The sequence below is a fragment of the Chiloscyllium plagiosum genome, unplaced genomic scaffold, assembly GCF_037043375.1.
Source record: "Chiloscyllium plagiosum isolate Xiang-an unplaced genomic scaffold, Cpla_swu_hap1 HiC_scaffold_7, whole genome shotgun sequence".
In the NCBI taxonomy this organism is placed as follows: Eukaryota; Metazoa; Chordata; class Chondrichthyes; order Orectolobiformes; family Hemiscylliidae; genus Chiloscyllium; species Chiloscyllium plagiosum.
In genome coordinates, this window is record NW_028270145.1 from 111584628 (window position 1) to 111603037 (window position 18410).

General features: G+C 47.4%; 1 protein-coding gene across 1 annotated transcript in view; it reads right to left on the minus strand.

Annotated features, from left to right (window-relative positions):
* Positions 1–18410, minus strand: part of LOC122551951 (receptor-type tyrosine-protein phosphatase-like N) — a 241737-nt gene that overhangs the window by 155099 nt on the left and 68228 nt on the right. Inside the window, exons 6-8 of the mRNA XM_087989355.1 lie at positions 13384–13792; positions 2463–2597; positions 516–550 (exon numbers count right to left, since the gene is read on the minus strand). Coding sequence (XP_087845481.1) covers positions 516–550; positions 2463–2597; positions 13384–13792 — 579 coding nt within the window. The remainder of the gene's footprint in view (positions 1–515; positions 551–2462; positions 2598–13383; positions 13793–18410) is intronic.

The window sequence follows — 18410 nt, forward strand, 5'->3', positions numbered from 1 at the left end:
GGTCTAGCTAGCAATGTCCTGATCCATGATTGAAAAAAGGTCAAATTCGACACCTCCACCCCCATTACCCCAAGAAACGACCCAAGATCTCAGATGTTTTTGCATGCTGATGTTACAGAAATTGCTGTCTTCCATTTTATTCACGACTTGCATTTATATAGCACCTTATGGCCACCCCAAGCTACTTCGGAGACGCGACACTCGGACAGGCGAACAGCAGCTTGATCGAAGGGATAGACTTTGAGAAGTCTCCCAAGAGAGGGAGACGGAAAGGTTGAGGGAAGGCATCCCACTGTTTGAACCCAAGCACCTGACAACACAGCCGCCAGAGGCAGAGAATTTAAAATCAAAACAGGTCTCATCGAAAGGTGGGACAGCCTTACGCTGGCCTTTTCCCCACACCAGGCAGTACAGTCCTTCCCTCCACAATCACAAACAAGCCTCAAGAAATGGACAATCCAAAGAAACCTGAATGCTGTACTGTCAATCTCCTATTTGTAAATTCTAAATCTCACCTTCTTCTGTATCAAACCGGCTTTCTCTGTCAGCACTGGGAGAGAAAGGAGCAGGCATTAGTCCTTTACAGAGTGAATCATTCACAAAGGGTTCAAGCTGCATTTACATAGCACCGTTAGTGTCACCGTAGTGAGAGTTACGATGGTGACAGGGGTTAAATGCTTAAACGAGTGAGTAAATATAAAAGGAGAACAGCAGACAGTGGGTGGGTGTGACATGTGAGACTATGTCAACGGTAAACTTGATCCACAAAGAAAACATGTTGTGAATCCTATTTCACCAAAAGGACAATGACAATTTGTCAAAGCATCAGACAGGTAATTAAAAACCATCAAACCACGGTAAGGAGAAAATGCAGTGGCCACACACCAAGCTCCCACAAACAGCAAGATACCATTTTGAATTGTTACTGACTTTGGTTGCGAAGTCACCACGGGACACACCCCCCCACGGTGTTTGCAGGATCATTTGCATCAACGCAACACATCAGAAAGAGCACTGTCAGAGGGTCAGTGCTGAGGGAGTGCTGCACTGTCAGAGGGTCAGTACTGAGGGAGTGCCGCACTGTCAGAGGGTCAGTGCTGAGGGAGTGCTGCACTGTCAGAGGGTCAGTGCTGAGGGAGTGCAGCACTGTCAGAGGGTCAATGCTGAGGGAGTGCCACACTGTCGGTGGGTCAGTGTTGAGGGAGTGCTGCACTGTCAGAGGGTCAGTGCCGAGGGAGTGCCGCACTGTCAGAGGGTCAGTGCCGAGGGTGTGCCGCACTGTCGGAGGGTCAGTCTTGTAAACAGGACATAAAATGCCAACGGACTCGTATGTGAGCCCATAAACTGACCAGGAAAACTAATAAAAATGCCTGAGGGAATGTGACTGGGTGGTTGTGGAAAGGATGTTTCCTCTTGCGGGAACCAGGAGTTTATGTTCAAAACTCAGAAGCTGGTCACTTAAAACAGAAATGAGGCAACATTTATACGCCCCAGGGAAAGCTGGAAGGTTGGAATTCTCTTCCACAAATGACGTGGGAGCAGAGTATTTGAATATGTTTAAGGCAGAGGCTGATAGAGGTGAAAGGTCACTGGGAGAAGGCAGGATTGGGGAGTGGTCAGGTCCATCAGGATCAGGCTTGAGGGCTGAGTGACTCCTGTTCACCAATCCCTTCGGCTGGGGACCCACTGCCACCTTCACAAACAGAGGGACTGCTCCCAGTGCGCTGGGCCCTTTCCCCGAAAGCCATTCGCCGCGGACGCTATGGTCAGTATCACATTGTTATATTAGTGGGAGCTTACTGTGCACAATTCATCTCCTTCTTGTATACCTTCAAGGTGAATTCCTTCAAAACACCACTTCACTGTCTGTGAAGTATTCTCAAACACCCTGAGCTTGTGAAAGACGGAGGAGAAACGCAAATTTATTTTCTTTCATGAACAAAATCTGAATTGCTTCACACAGCTGATAATAAAATACCAGTGCAAAGCAGAATTAAAAACATAGGGACAGCAGTAGGCCATTCAGCCCCTTGACCCTGTTCTGCCATTCAATGTTTGATCGAGAGCCTAACTCCATATCCTTAGCCCCATGTCTCTCAATGCATTTGCTTAATAAAAAATTATTGATCTCAGGTTTAAAATTAACACCTGATCCAGCAGCCACTGTCATTTCTTGAAGATGGGTTCCAAACCCCTCCCACCGTTTATGTGCTTCCTAACATCTTTCCTGAACGCTCTGGCCATCATTCTCAGACTGTGCCCCGAGTTCTACAGTCCGAAACCCATGGAAATAGCTTACTTTTGATCCTTCATTTCCTGTTAATATCTTGAAATATTTGAAATCTCTGCCGTGCAGGATATTGGTGAGTGGTCTTTATCAAAGCCACAGGGTAGCTCAAATTCCCAAACCTCACCTTCCGCCATATTGCCCAGGCCCACCCCCCCCCCCCTCCTGACCTTACCTGGGTCAGACCGACCAGCGGTGCCGGTGAGCTGTCCAATTGCCACCGATACGCGGTTCAGCTGCTGCTCACTGAGGTCTCGAAGATCAATGCCGTATTTTACCAGCTCTTTGGCTATCCTTTGGACGGCTGGATCTGTGTGAACAGAACACGCTGGAGTGCACAGAATGCTCCACAGAATCCCTACAGTGTGGAAACAGACCCTTTGGCCCGGCAAGTCCACACCGGCCTTCCAAAGAGTAACACAACCAGGCCCATTCCCTGATATCCCCCCTGAATAATGTACCTGGCCCTACCCATCCCTGAACACAATGGGCAATTTAGCATGGCCGATTCACCTAACCTGCACAGTTGGTTCTGCGACAACGCATGTTTCTTCAACGTGAATTGGCTATAACACAATTGAAGAACTTAGGCTGTTATTTGTCAAACGTGAACTTTCCTTACCTGTACCGGCAACAGCACAATTCCAGCCCCAAGGGTTTAAATGGTGCGGACATTACATTATTTTTTTTAATAAGGCGGGATCACATGGGAACTGAGCCTTTGTGTTAGATCAGAACCGACTGTATGAGGTCACAAGTCACATGACACCAGGACATCTGACCTTGTCCACCCCTGTCCAATACCGGCATCTCCACACACTGGAGTATCACACAGCAACATGCTAATGCCAGCCTGCTCTGAGATGCAATGTTACTTCTGTTATGTCTCACAGCAGATGTGCAATATACCTTTAAGAGACACAGAAACATAGAAAATAGGAGCAGGAGTAGGCCATTCAGCCCTTCCAGCCTGCTCCCCCATTCAATATAGTCACGGCTGATCATCCAACTCAGTTCCCTGTTCCTGCTTTCTCCCCATACTCTTTGATCCCTTTAGTCCTCAGAACTATATCAAACTCTTCATTGCTCCAGATATAACAACCCCATGTTATAGTCCAACAGGTTTAATTGGAAGCAGTAGCTTTCGGAGCACTGCTCCTTCGTCAGGTAGTTCATCAAGAGCAGTGCTTCAAAAGCTAGTGCTTCCAATTAAACCTGTTGGACTATAACCTGGTGTTGTGTGATTTTTAACTTTGTGCACCCCAGTCCAACACCGGCATCTCCAAATCATTGTTTCAGATCAACAGCAAGGTTAGATCTCATGGAATACAGGGAGAACTAGCCATTTGCATACATACTGGCTCAAAGGTAGAAGACAGAGGGTGGTTATGGAGGGTTGTTTTTCAGACTGGAGGCCTGTGACCAGTGGAGTACCACAAGGATCGGTGCTGGGCCCTCTACTTTTTGTCATTTACATAAATGATTTAGATGCGAGCAAGTTTGCAGATGACACCATAATTGGAGGTGTAGTGGACAGCGAAGAGGATTACCACAGATTACAACAGGATCTTGAACAGATGGGCCAATGGGCTGAGAAGTGGCAGATGGAGTTTAGTTCCGATAAATGCGAGGTGCTGCATTTTGGGAAAGCAAATCTTAGCAGGACTTATACACTTAATGGTAAGGTCCTACAGAGTATTGCTGAACAAAGAGACCTTGGAGTGCAGGTTCAGAGCTCCATGAAAGTGGAGTTGCAGGTAGATAGGATAGTGAAGAAGGCATTTGGTATGCTTTCCTTTATTGGTCAGAGTATTGAGTACAGGAGTTGGGAGGTCATGTTGCAGCTGTACAGGACATTGGTTAGGCCACTGTTGGAATATTGCATGCAATTCTGGTCTCCTTCCTATCGGAAAGATGTTGTGAAACTTGAAAGGGCTCAGAAAAGATTTATAAGGATGTTGCCAGGGTTGGAGGGTTTGAGCTATAGGGAGAGGCTGAACAGGCTGGGGCTGTTTTCCCTGGAGGTTGAGGGGTGGCCTTACTGAGGTTTACAAAATTATGAGGGTCATGGTTCGGATAAATAGACAAAGTATTTTCCCTGGGGTGGAGGAGTCCAGAACTAGAGGGCATAGGTTTAGGGTGAGAGGGGAAAGATATAAAAGAGACATATGGGGCAGCTTTTTCATGCAGAGGGTGGTATGTGTATGGAATGAGCTGCCAGAGGATGTGGTGGAGGCTGGTACAATTGCAACATTTAAGAGGCATTTGGATGGGTATATGAATAGGAAGGGTTTGGAGGGATATGGGCTGGGTGCTGGCAGGTGGGACTAGATTGGGTTGGGATAGCTGGTCGGCATGGACGGGTTGGACCGAAGGGTCTGTTTCCATGCTGTACATCTCTATGACTCTTTAACAGCTCATACCACATTGGATAATCAGTAAATATCAGAATATTTCTTTTTTTCAATTCTCCCCACTTCATTGTCCCCCTTCAAATTGTGACTCATTTCCAATCCAGGAAGATGTCATGATAACATCACTGAACAAATAAGCTAAAGACCCAGGGTGGCACGATGGCTCAGTGGTTAGCACTGGTGCCATGCAGCGCCAGGAATCCGGGGTCAATTCCAGCCATCGTTTGCAGAGAGCTCAGGGTACAGCAGACATCACCAGTCTCTGGTATCTGCTTAGCGACTGCTCCCTTGGTGGGGGGGGGGGGGGGAGCAAATCCCGGGTGAGAGGGAGGAGGGTTGCAAGTGTGTGTTCCCCAGCCGGGTTCCCAGAATCAGCCGTCTCTCTCTCTCTCTCTCTCTCCCTGATGTCAGTGTCGCACATTTTGCAGGTAAACTGTCACACCCGCATTGCTGAACCACCGACAACAGTCTCCTCCGACAATGACCCCCCTCCCTGTCCAACTCAGAGTGTGCAAAGATGCTGCAGGGTGACTCCGTCAGACTCCCGCCAGCTTCTCAAACACATTGCCCAGCTCATTGCCAGCTCCTGGGGAGAACTACTCAGTTTGTCCCCCTCCCCTGTCAGTTTCAGGCAAACATGTCACTTCTGTCCCTGAATCTGCATCTTCCAGGCAGTGGGTTCCAGGTCACAATAACTCTGGATAAAGATTCTCCACCAACCTCTTCTCCTTTTTGCCAATTAGCTGCATTGCTTGGTTACTGCACCACCATCCTGAGAAAACCTCTCTCTGTTTTGCGCCCCTCGATTCAGTCTTCCCCTGGGAGAAAGTGAGGACTGCAGATGCTGGGGATCAGAATCGAGAGCCTGGCACTGGAAAAACACAGCAGGTCAGGCAGCATCCGAGGAGCAGGAGAATCAACATTTCGGGCATAAGCTCTCAGAGAGTGGTAAGGGCGTGGAATGCACTACCTGCCAATGTAGTTAACTCAGCCACATTAGGGAGATTTAAACAATTCTTCGGTAAGCACATGGATGATGATGGGATAGTGTAGGGGGATGAGCTGAGAATAGTTCACAGGTCGGCACAACATCGAGGGCCGAAGGGCCTGTTCTGCGCTGTATTGTTCTATGTTCTATAAGCTCTTCATCAAGCCTTTCCTGGTGAATGCTCAAAACATTGATTCTCCTGCTCCTCGGATGCTGCCAGACCTGCTGTGCTTTTCCAGCGCCACACTTTGTGACTCAATCTCCCTGTTCACGGGTGTTTGCTTTTAATTCAGTCACAGGGATGAGGGCGTCTCTGGCCAGGCCAGCATTTATTGCCCATCCCTAATTACCCAGAGGGCAGTTAAGAGTCAACCACATCGCTGTGGGTCTGGAGTCACATGTAGACCAGACCAGGTAAGGATGGCAGATTTCCTTCCTTAAAAGGACACCGGGAAAACCCCACCTGGGTCACTAATCAATAATGGATTCCTGGTCATCATCAGGCCCTTAATTCCAAAATTTCATTAAATTCAAATTCCATCATCTGCTGAGTGGGATTCGAACCCAGGTCCCCACAACATGTGACAATGCTGTCACTTTAAGAAATTATTTTGTCCTTTTTTTAAAGAAAGATGTTGTAAGGCAGGGGTGAGGAGCTGTCTCTAAGAAAGTAAATAATTTATGGGGCCTTAGTGTTTGTTTTAAAGTTGGAACAATGGAAGCTGCCTGGGAGGGCCCATCTCTCACAGTTCAGGATTTCTAGTCTTTTTTTAGTTTTAAGATTTAATTTTAAACAGAAGCCTTTGGGGTTTCAAAAGAATTGGAAGCTTCAGTGAATGTCTCCCAGCTGCTACGTCCTCTGAATTTTCTCAATGCTTTCTTCCTCCTGGATTAGAGAACTGCATGTGAGAATCTGTGTCTGAGTTTGCCTTTTTGCCGAGGAGCGTGGTTATGGGACGTTACTATATTAGTAGTAGGCATTTTATCTGTTATTCTGTTAATTTTTCCAATAGTTGTTATTCCAAATTCCTCTTTCTTTTGTTTGTATATTAACTGAAGTGTTTAAATGAATTAATGAGGGATGTGGATAGGATAAATAGACAAGGTCATTTCCCTGGGGTGGGGGAGTCCAGAACTAGAGATTTGGGGTGAGAGGGGAAAAGTTTAAAAGGGACCTAAGGGGCAACATTTTCACGCAGAGGGTGGTACATGTATGGAATAAGCTGCCAGAAGTGGTGGAGGTTGGTACAATTACAACATTTTTAGATTAGATTACTTACAGTGTGGAGACAGGCCCTTCGGCCCAACAAGTCCACACCGACCCTCTGAAGAACAACCCACCCAGACCCATTCTCCTACATTTACCCTTTCACCTAACACGACAAGCAATTTCCCATGGCAAATTCACCTGACCTGCACATTTTTGGACTGTGGGAGGAAACTGGAGCACCCGGAGGAAACCCACGCAGACACGGGGAGAATGTGCAAACTCCACACAGACAGTTGCTTGAGGTGGGAATTGAACAAGGGTCCCTGGTGATGTGGATGGATATATGAATAGGAAGGGTTTGGAGGGATATGGGCCGGGTACTGGAATGTGGGACTAGATTGGGTTGGGATATCTGGTCGGCATGGACGGGTTGGACTGAAGGGTCTGTTTCCATGCTGTACATCTCTATGACAATAAATTTTATTTAACGTCCAGTTGTTTGATCAGTCACATTGCATCTGGAACACGGCACTTTGCATTTACCTTTAAAATAAGAAAAGGTTAGGGTCGAGGTTACATTTTTAATATATATAAAGAGGGTCTGATCTGGTCTATAACAAAGGACAGCATCCCAGATTCTCCAGCCCCTCCTCATGACTGTAGGACCATGGTAGAAAATTCTAGTCATTCTCCTCTGCAAGGCTCAGAAATCGTTTCTGAAGTGTGGAGCCCCAAACTGAACAAATTTATTGCCCGTCCCTAGTTGCCCCTTGAGAAGGTAGGGGGTGAGCTGCCTTCTTGAACCGCTGCAGTCCGTGTGCTGTAGGTTGACCCACAATGCCCTCAGGGAGGAAATTCCAGGATTCTGACCCAGTGACACTGAAGGAACAGTGTTATATTTTCAAGTCAGGATGGTGAGTGGTTTGGAGGGGAACTTGCAGGAGATGGGGTTCCCATGTATCTGCTGCCCTTGTCCTTCTAGATGGAAGTGGCTGTGGGTTTGGAAGGTGCTGTCTGAGGATCATTTGGTGAAATACTGAAGGTGTTTCCGAAGGGCAAAGACATTGTACACATTCAAGCGCGCGTTTATTTACGCGGTGAGAATTAGCAGAGATTAGACAAAAGTGAGGGCTGCAGATGCTGGAAACCAGAGTCTAGATTAGAGTGGTGCTGGAAAAGCGCAGCAGGTCAGGCAGCATCTGAGGAGCAGGAGAATCGACGTTTCAGGCAAAAGCCCTTCATCAGGAATGGCATAGCCCATGGAGAAACGGGGCGAAAAGATATGGGGGGGGGGGGTGAAATCAGAAGCAATCAAGTTCACCATTTAGCAACACCCACCATCCCTTTCCTCATTCAGCCCCTTGTGGGAAAATACAGCAATGTTGACTTGAGGCAAAAAGTGATGCCCTCACAGTCGAGCAGCAGTGAACTGATGTCGCAGGGGAGAGAATCAGAATTGACGATTTGAGTGAGGTATGGAGGGAAGGAAGCGGGGACAGGTGGTGGTGGTGATCAGGAAAAACTAAACCCTGATGTTCATTCGGTGACACATTCGATCAGACATTGAAAGAAATAGAGCCTAATATCGAGCAAAACAACAGAAGGTTCCGGAATAGCTCATTCTCAAAGAGTGAAAAAAACTTTGACGTGACTGGGTTTGAACTTTTATTTTAATGAAACCTATTCAAAAGGATCCACGCTTTCCCTTTAAACACAGAGGCTGTATATAAATCATTCCATCAACATCACTGAGTATCTGCCTCAAACCGAGTAGGTTTTTAAAAAAGCACTCTTGCTCACAGGAACAGCTACATACGTATCTCATGGAACTGATTACGAATGCAGCATAAAAAAAGCCACGAGCCCACATGAGATTAATTTTAGCTGTGATTGTGCGGGGGAGTATTTGTAGAGTGCGTACATCTTTACAGAATCAATCTGTAACACACTCCAACAGAACAAACGAAAAGAACAAATTTGCATTTATGTAGTATAATATTATGTTGCATTTAGGGGAGATAATAGCCCGTATTTGTTATTGCCAAACTATTAATCCACTGCAGATGGTGGAATACGAATTAAACAAATATTTAGAATTAAGAGTCTAACGATGACCACTTGTTGGAAAATTCCATCTGTGTTGCTATTGTCGTTTTGGGTGAGAAATCTGCTGTCTGTACCTGGTCTGGCCTACATGTGACTCCAGACCCACAGCAATATAGCTTACTGGGAACCTTCATTATGAATGGCAATAAATGATGGCCCACACAGAGAGGTCTACATCCTATGAATGAAATAAGAAATAACCCTATCCTGACGTTAGGATGTTCCCAAGTGCCTCCTAGCTTCTGAGCTATTCTTGAAGTGTGGTCTCTGCGGGGGGGTGTAGGGAATGTGACAGGTAACGTACTTCCACAAACACCATAGAGTCATACAGCAGGGAAACAGGCCCTTCGGCCCAACCCACTCATGCTGACCAGGTTTCCCAAACTGAACTGGTCTCATTTGCCTGCGTTTGACCCATATCCTTCTAAGGGAAAGTGAGGACTGTAGATGCTGGAGATCAGAGTCGAGAGTGCGGTGCTGGAAAAGCACAGCAGGTCAGGCAGCATCCGAGGAGCAGGCGAATCAATGTTTCGGGCATAGTCCTTTCCTGATGGACGGCTTATGCCCGAAACGTCAATTCTCCTGCTCCTCGGATGCTGCCTGACCTGCTGTGCTATTCCAGCAACCCAATCTCAACCCTCATATCTCTCTAAACCTTTCTTATCCATGTACCAGTCCTTATGCCTTTTAAATGCTGTAATTGTACCAGCCTCCACCACTTCCTCTGACAGCTCATTCCATACACGTACCATCCTCTGTGTGAAAAGATTTTTGCTTAGGTCCCTTTTATATCTTTCCCCTCGCACCTCAAACCTATGCCCTCTAGTTCAGGACTCCCCCACCCCAGGGAAAAGACCTTGTCTGTTTACCCTATCCATGCCCCTCATGATTTTATAATTTGGAGATGCCGGTGTTGGACTGGGGTGTACAAAGTTAAAAATCACACAACACCAGGTTTAGTCCAACAGGTTTAATTGGAAGCACTAGCTTTCAGAGCGCCGCTCCTTCATCAGGTGCTTGTGGAGTGCACAATTGTAAGGCAAAGAATTTATAGCAAACGTTTACAGTGTGATGTAACTGAAATTATACATTGAAAAATACCTTGACTATATAAACCTCTATAAAGTCACCCTTCAGTCTCCAACACTGCAGGGGAAAAAAGTCTCAGCCAATCCGACCTCTTACTATAGTTCAAGCCCTTGAACCCCAGTAAAATCCCTGTAAATCTTTTCCAAACCCTTTCCAGTTTAATAACATGCTTCCTATAACAGGGCGAATGGAACTGGGCACAGTATTCCAAAAGTTCAAACGCCCTGCACAATCACAACATGACATCCTAACCCCTGTACTCAATCTCTGACCAATAAGGACAATGTAAAAATAATCAGGCATTCAATTCCCACACATTGATCAAATCGCCTGCATCTTCATAATTGGCATTGCGAGCTTTGAGGTCCATGTGATGGAACCTTGGTTTAACATCTCATCTGGAAGGTGGTGTCTCTGACAGTGCAGCATTCCCTCAGAACATCAAATCACAAAGGAAACAACAACTTATACAGCAAAGGGAAGAGGATGCTGGCACATTGAGTCTGATTGGTCATGGTGTTCTCAGGGAGAATGCACCAGGAAACCATCAAATACCAAGAGGTTATAGAAATTCAAACCTGGGCAAATGGACTTGTACTGGCTGACTGCGTTTTGTCATTTACATAAATGATTTGGATGCGAGCATAAGAAGTATAGTTAGTAAGTTTGCCGATAACACCAAAATTGGAGGTGTAGTGGACAGCAAAGAGGGTTATCTCAGATTACAACAGGATCTTGACCAGATGGGCCAATGGGCTGAGAAGTGGCAGATGGAGTTTAATTCAGATAAATGTGAGGTGCTGCATTTTGGGAAAGCAAATCTTAGCAGGACTTATACACTTAATGGTAAGGTCCTAGGGAGTGTTGCTGAACAAAGAGGCCTTGGAATGCAGGCTCATAGCTCCTTGAAAGTGGAGTTGCAGGTAGATAGGATAGTGAAGGCGGCGTTTGGTATGCTTTCCTTTATTGGTCAGAGTATTGAGTACAGGAGTTGGGAGGTCACGATGCAGCTGTACAGGACATTGGTTAGGCCACTGTTGGAAATATTACGTGCAATTCTGGTGTCCCTGCTATCATAAGGATGTTGTGAAACTTGAAAGCCTTCAGAAAAGATTTACAAGGATGTTGCCAGGGTTGGAGGGTGTGAGCTATAGGGAGAGGGTGAATAAGCTGGGGGGGGCACTCAGTACAATAAAGACTCTGTGCTCAGCACTGGGAGCGCAAAAGAGCTCAGCAGTGCCACTGGCTGGTCACAACCTGCCACTGCATGCAGATGTCAGGGTTTTCTGAAGGATGCCCCAACAATGACATCTCACATGGATTGGCATAGAGTCAGCCAGTCAGAGTCATACAGCACAGGAACAGACCCTTCGGCCCAACTAGTCCATGCCAACCATGCTCCCAAACCAAACTAGCCCCATTTGCCTGCGTTTAGCCCATATCCCTCCAAATCTTTTCTCTTCATGAACTTACCCAAATGTCTTTTAAACATTGTAACTGTACATCCGTCCACCACTTCCTTTGAAGTTCATTCTGCACACGGACCACTTTCTTGCCCCTTGTGCCCTTTTAAGATCTTTCTCCTCTCCTCTTAAACATATGCCCCCTTGTTTTGAACACCCCCACCCTAGGGAAAAGACCCTTGTTGTTCACCTTATCTATGCCTCTCAGGATTTTCTAAACCTCCACAAGGTGAGTTTTGACTCAGAAATAAACTTCTGAGCGGGTGTTGCGTCTGTCACAAAGAATATACATTCCAGCCTCTGTGTAAGTGTCACAGTCTCTGCCCCAGTGCTCACCACGCTCTCCATGGTCACAAACACAATTCATGAGGGACCACTGGTACCTCTCCCTATTAGAGAGAGGGACTATCAGGGACAGGGTCACCAATCTGCTCCAAGTATGGGACACACAGCAGAGGGAGGACTTACCTCAACCACAGCTACAGCACCGCCACAATCGTTATGAGTAGACAGGCAGGAGGCTGGAATTACACAGCAAGGCAGGCAGCATCAGGAGGGACAGGCAGGAGGCTGCGGGAACACAGCAAGCCAGGCAGCATCAGGAGGGACAGGCAGGAGGCTGGGGGAACACAGCAAGCCAGGCAGCATCAGGAGGGACAGGCAGGAGGCTGGGGGAACACAGCAAGCCAGGCAGCATCAGAAGGGACAGGCAGGAGGCTGGGGGAACACAGCAAGCCAGGCAGCATCAGGACGGACAGGCAGGAGGCTGGGGGAACACAGCAAGCCAGGCAGCATCAGGAGGGACAGGCAGGAGGCTGGGGGAACACAGCAAGCCAGGCAGCATCAAGAGGGACAGGCAGGAGGCTGGGGGAACACAGCAAGCCAGGCAGCATCAGGAGGGACCGGCAGGAGGCTGGGGGAACACAGCAAGGCAGGCAGCATCAGGAGGGGGAGAAGTCAAGGTTTCAGGTGTAACCCATCTTCAGATACAAAACGCTGTCTTCTCCACCTCCCTATGCTGCATGGTCTGCTGAGCTCCTCCAGCATCCTGCTGGTCTACTTCGGATTCCAGCATCTGCAGATTTTTTTTGTTTGCCTCTATCCAACGTTCTGAACCTTGTACTAACCTTGGCAAATGAAATGGGTTTATCCACTCCAGGCCAAAATCAGGAAGGCAGGTTATTCTCTGAATGGGGATAGACTGGGAAAAGAGGAGGTGCAGTGAGCCCTGGGTGCCCTTGTACACCAGTCACTGAGGGTAAGCGTGTAGGTGCACCAGGCGATGAAAAGGGAAATGGTGTGTCTTCCTGCACAATCGGGGGATTCGGGTGGAGAGGTATTGCTGCAGTTAGCCAGGGCCTCGGTGAGACCATACCCAGCGTGTTGTGTGCAGTTTGGGTTTCCTAACCTGTAGAAGGGAAGGGAGTGCAATAAAGATTTACCAGGCTGATTCCTGCGATGGCAGGACTGATGTATGAAAAAAAGCCTGGATCAGTTAGGACTGTGTTCCCTGGAGTTTAAAAGAATGGGGGAGTTCTCATAGAAACCTCTAAAATAACTGGAGAGTCACAGAGGCGAACAGCACAGAAACAGACCCTTCGGTCCAACCCATCCATGCTGACCAGATATCCCAACCCAATCTAGTTCTGAATCCTTCAATGAATTGGAGAATGGATGATCCAGGGGCTATCTCATCGTTAACGATATTCTGAATGAACGTTACATTGGTGGAATGTTGAAGTCAGTCTGTGACCAGGAGATAAACATTCCTCACAGGAAATCAAACGCATCCTGTCCAAATCGGGTGACATCTATTTTGACCTTACCTTCTTGAGGTCGGAGGTCGCTGGGGTCAAGTGCCTGACCCTTCACCCTGTTTGGGTGCTTTGCTCTGGCATTCTGCGTGTTCCCGTAACCCAGATGGTAGTTGCTGGTGCGGTCAGTGGGTAGATCCCAATCGTTGTCTTTGGGATGGTTCCTCCCTGGCTCTGGGCCCAGCTGGTACACATTCCCATTCTGTTCAAACAAATAGGATCCAATTAAATCCTGCAGCCGTCCCCAGGCACCTTCCTGCCAGCTGGGTGTGCCAGGGTGACTCTGACCCCGGACTGGCATGGACGGTACCTGCCTCCGGGAGCGTAGCAGCTCGCTGGGTGGGCCGGAACGAGGAGCAGCAGATGGGGAAGGACCGGCTTTGCTGCCAATGGCTGCCACTGGACTGTCTCGGTAACCAAACTACAAACAGGTGGAGAAAGACACAAGAAACAAGACTCAGATTCCTCTTCACAACCAGCCACGCGACCCCATAACCTACCCAGCAGTCTGCTCAAAGTAAACACGCGCACAGCCCTGGGACACAGGAGGAGCAGTAGGCCATTCAGCCCATCCAAGCCTGCTCCACCATGCGACGAGATCACCGCCAAACTTCCTTCCAGCGTTTGGGAATGATGGTATTTGCCTGGATTGGTCACGTATATTTTCCAAGATGGAGCCCCCAGTTCACAGCAGAACAGCCTATTCCACATTTTGCTGACTACTCTGTAACACTATATGACATCAGAGTAAAATTAGGCCATTTGGCCCATCAACTCTGCTCCATTGTTCGATCATGGCTAATGTTTCTCAACCCCACTGTCCCACCTCCTCCCCACAATCTCTGATCTCCTTCCTAATCCCACACAGTCATACAGCAGCGAGTCAGACCCTTCGGCCCAATCACTCTATGCCGACATATACTCCCAAACTGAACTGTTCCTGTTAGCCCATATCCCTCCAAACATTTCTTCTTCGTGAACTTCTCCAAATGTCTTTTAAATGTTGTAACTGTTTCTGCATCCAGTACTTCCTCAGGAAATTGATTCCACACACAAACCACTCTCTGTGTAAAAACAATTGTCCCTCCTGGCTTTTTGAAATCTTCCTCCTTGCTCCTTCAAAATATGCCCCCTCATCTTGAAGTCTCCCACCCTATGGAAAAGACATCTGCCATTCACCTTATCCATGCCCCTCATGATTTTATAAACCTCTATAAGGTCACCTCTCAACCTCCTACACTCCAGAAGAAACAGACCCAGCCTCTCCTTCCAAGTTAAACCTTCCATTACTGGCAACGTTCTGGCCAATCTCTTCTGAGCCCTCTTCAGTTTAATCATATCCTTCCGATAACAGGGTGACGAGAACTGGACACATCAATGTCCTGTACAACCTCAATGTAATGCCCTCGGCATAATCTCCTTTGGCATGAATTCCCTTTTCCCACTCACTACTCAGATCCCACCATTACATCAGGGGCAAAATAAAAATCTGCCAATCCCAAGTCTTAAATATATTCAAAGCTGGAAAATCCTCATCGCAGTCATAGACTCGTAGAGATGTACAGCGCAGACACAGACCCTTCGGTCCAACCCGTCCATGCCGACCAGATATCCTAACCTAATCTAGTCCCACCTGCCAGCACCTGGCCCATATCCCTCCAAACCCTTCCTATTCATATACCCATCCAAATGCCTTTTAAGGTTGCAATTATACTATCCTCCACCACATCCTCTGGCAGCTCATTCCATATACGTACCTCCCTCTGCGTGAAAAAGCTGCCCCTTAGATCCCTTTTATATCTTTCCCCACTTACCCTAAACCTACACCCTCTAGTTCTGGACTCCCCCACTCCAGGGAAAAGACCTTGTCTATTTAACCTAACCAGCCCATTATAATTTAATAAACCCCTATAAGGTCACCCCTCAGCTTCCGACGCTCCAGGGAAGACAGCCCCAGCCTGTTCAACCTCTCCCTACAGCTCAAATCCTCCAATCCTGGCAACACATCTTCAAAACTCAGTCGCTGCCCCAGAGACTGTGCCTCCCCATCTACATTCCACACCCTGGGGCAAACAATCGCTCAGGACTAACCCTGTCAAACCCCTTCAGAATCCTCTCTGTTTAAATGAGATCACTTGCCCCTCTTTTAAACGCTGAGAATTTCTTTAAAAATTCACTCATGGGACGTAGGTGTCACTGACTGGGCCCGGCATTTATTACCCATCCCAAGTTGCCCCTTGAGAAGGTGGGGGTGAGCTGCCTTCTTGAACCGCTGCAGTCCATGTGCTGTAGGTTGACCCACAATGCCCTTAGGGAGGGAATTCCAGGATTCTGACCCAGCGACACTGAAGGAACGGTGAGATATTTCCAAGTCAGGATGGTGAGTGTCTTGGAAGGGAACTTGCAGGGGGTGGTGTTCCCATGGATCTGCTACTCTTGTCCTTTGAGATGGAAGTGGTCATGGGTTTGGAAAGTGCTGTCTGAGGATCTTTGGTGAATTCCTGCAGTGCATCTTGTAGATGGCACGCACTGCTGCTACTGAGCGTCGGTGGTGGGGGGAGGGGATGTTTGTGGATGTGGTGACAATCAAGTGGGTGCTTTGTCCTGGATGGTGTTGAGCTTCTTGAGTGTTGTTGGAGCTGCCCCCATCCAGGGCAAGTGGGGAGTATTCCATCACCCTCCTGACTTGTGTCTTGTAGATGGTGGACAGGCTTTGGGAAGTCAGGAGGTGAGTTACTCACCGCAGTATTCCCAGCCTCTGACCTGCTCTTGTGGTCACTGTGTTTATATGGTGAGTCAATTTCTATTTCTGGTCAATGGTAAACCCCAGGATGTTGATAGTGTGGGATTCAGTGACGGTAACACAATCGAATGTCAAGAGCCAGTGGTTAGATGGTCTTGAAGTGCAAATGGTAATTTGTAACTGGAATTTATAATTTGTCACTTGTCAGCCCAAGCCTGGGTATTGTCCAGGTCTTGCTGTGTTTAGATTAGAGTGGTGCTGGAAAAGCACAGCAGTTCAGGCAGCATCCAAGGAGCAGGAAAATCGAAGTTTTGGGCAAAAGCCCTTCCTCAGGAATACAGGCAGAGAGCCTGAGGCTTGGATGCTGCCTGACCTGCTGTGCTTTTCCAGCACCACTCTAATCTAGACTCTGGTTTCCAGCATCTGCAGTCATTGTTTTTACCTTGCTGTGTTTGGACATACAGGTCAAATTGACTAAGTCTCCTATCACTGGACAATTCTCCAAATCAGAGACAACAATCCCAGTGAAACCTTTGAAACAAGCGTGCAGAATGCTGGAGAAACTCAGCAGGTCTGGCATCATCTGCGGGGAGAGAGAAACAGAGTTAACGTTTTACGTCCAGTGAATCTTGGCTGAATTAGATTTAATTCTTAAAGTATGGAGAGTAAAACTCCACACATTGGTCCAAATGTGAGCATAAGCTGCACGACTGCAGTAACACTTTCCTCTTCATATCATTGAAAGACCTTCCAAGAGCAAGGCCAACAGCTCAATGTAACAGTAGAGGTGCAAACATAAACCATTGCAGATGCTGCAAATCTGAAATAAAAACAGAAAGTGCTGGAGAAACTCAGCAGGTCTGATATAATCTGTGAAAACAAGAGACAGTCAACATCCAGATCAACAGCAAAAGGAGTTAGTCATTACTGGTTTGGGTTCTGATAAAAAGGTCATTGACCCGAAAGGTCAACTATATTTCACCACAGATGCTGCCAGATGGAATTGATATCTGTGTAGCTTCCCTTTAAGAGTGTTCTCCTTTACGGACTTAATGTGCCATGTGTGTATACAATGCTGTGACTCTGCCTGACAGTCTGCTAAACACTGTTCACTTTCTGCAACTGCTCCTCCATGGTTTAGAATGTGTTTTACTGTTTTCTATAAACCAGCACACAGAATTAATCAATCCGTGATGATTGACTCATTATTAGACCATTAGAAACAGTTCCCAACTTGTGTGTGGGACCAGTATGAGGGCCAGAAGGTCAGATAGTCACTCATCAATCCAATATGGAAGTCTAAGGAATGTTTTTGACGGGTATCTGGATGATGCTGTCCATTTGTAACTGAGGCAAGTTGTATTGAAGGGAAGTGTTTCAAACAGAGGAGGGAAATGAACAGGAGGTGAAGCTGATAGGGTCAGACATAGTGAGGACCAAGAGGTTTAGTTTGGAACATGAACAGGAGGATCAGCTGTCCCATTTCTGCTGCACACATTTTCATTCATTCACAGGATGTGGATGTCGCTGGCTAGGGCAGCATTTATTATCCATCCCGAAATGCAAAAGAGGGAAAATGGGTCTGGGTGGGTTACTCTTCGGAGGGTCGGTGTGGACTTGCTGGGCTGAAGGGCCTGTTTCCATACTTAGGGAATCCAATCTAATCTAACCACATAGCTGTGGGTCTGGAATCACATAGAGGTCAGACCAGGTAAGGATGATAGTTTCCTTCCCTCAAAAACATTAGTGACCCAGTTGGGCTTTCCCAACAATGGACAATGGATTCATGGTCATCATTAGATTCTTAATTCCAGATTCTTATGGAATTCACGTTTCACCATTTGCCGTGGCAGGATGGCGTTTTCCTGTTCCTTGTTTGTAGGTAATTCCTAACGGCATTGGGGGTCTACCCCCACCAAATGGCTGCACTGGTTCAAGAACACAGCTCATCATCACCTTCACAGGGGAAATTAGGGACGGGTAATAAATGCTAGGCCAGTCAGCAATACCCATGCGCCCCAAGTCAATAACAAAATCCAAGGTGGGCACGTTAGCCCTCCTGGCTCTCTGCTGGGCTATGATGGGTTGAATGGAATCTCTCCCTGCTGGAACTGTTCCATCATTCTCATGGAATGGAACAGACCCTGGGGTGGGGGGTGAAGGCAGGATCTCCATCCCACCCCACCCCCACACTAACACCATACAGAAGCAACGCTTCCTCAGTAATGCAGCACAGAGAGGCAGACAATACCAGGGAGACAGAGTGGGAGGGGAAGGGGAGGCAGAGAAGGGGAGA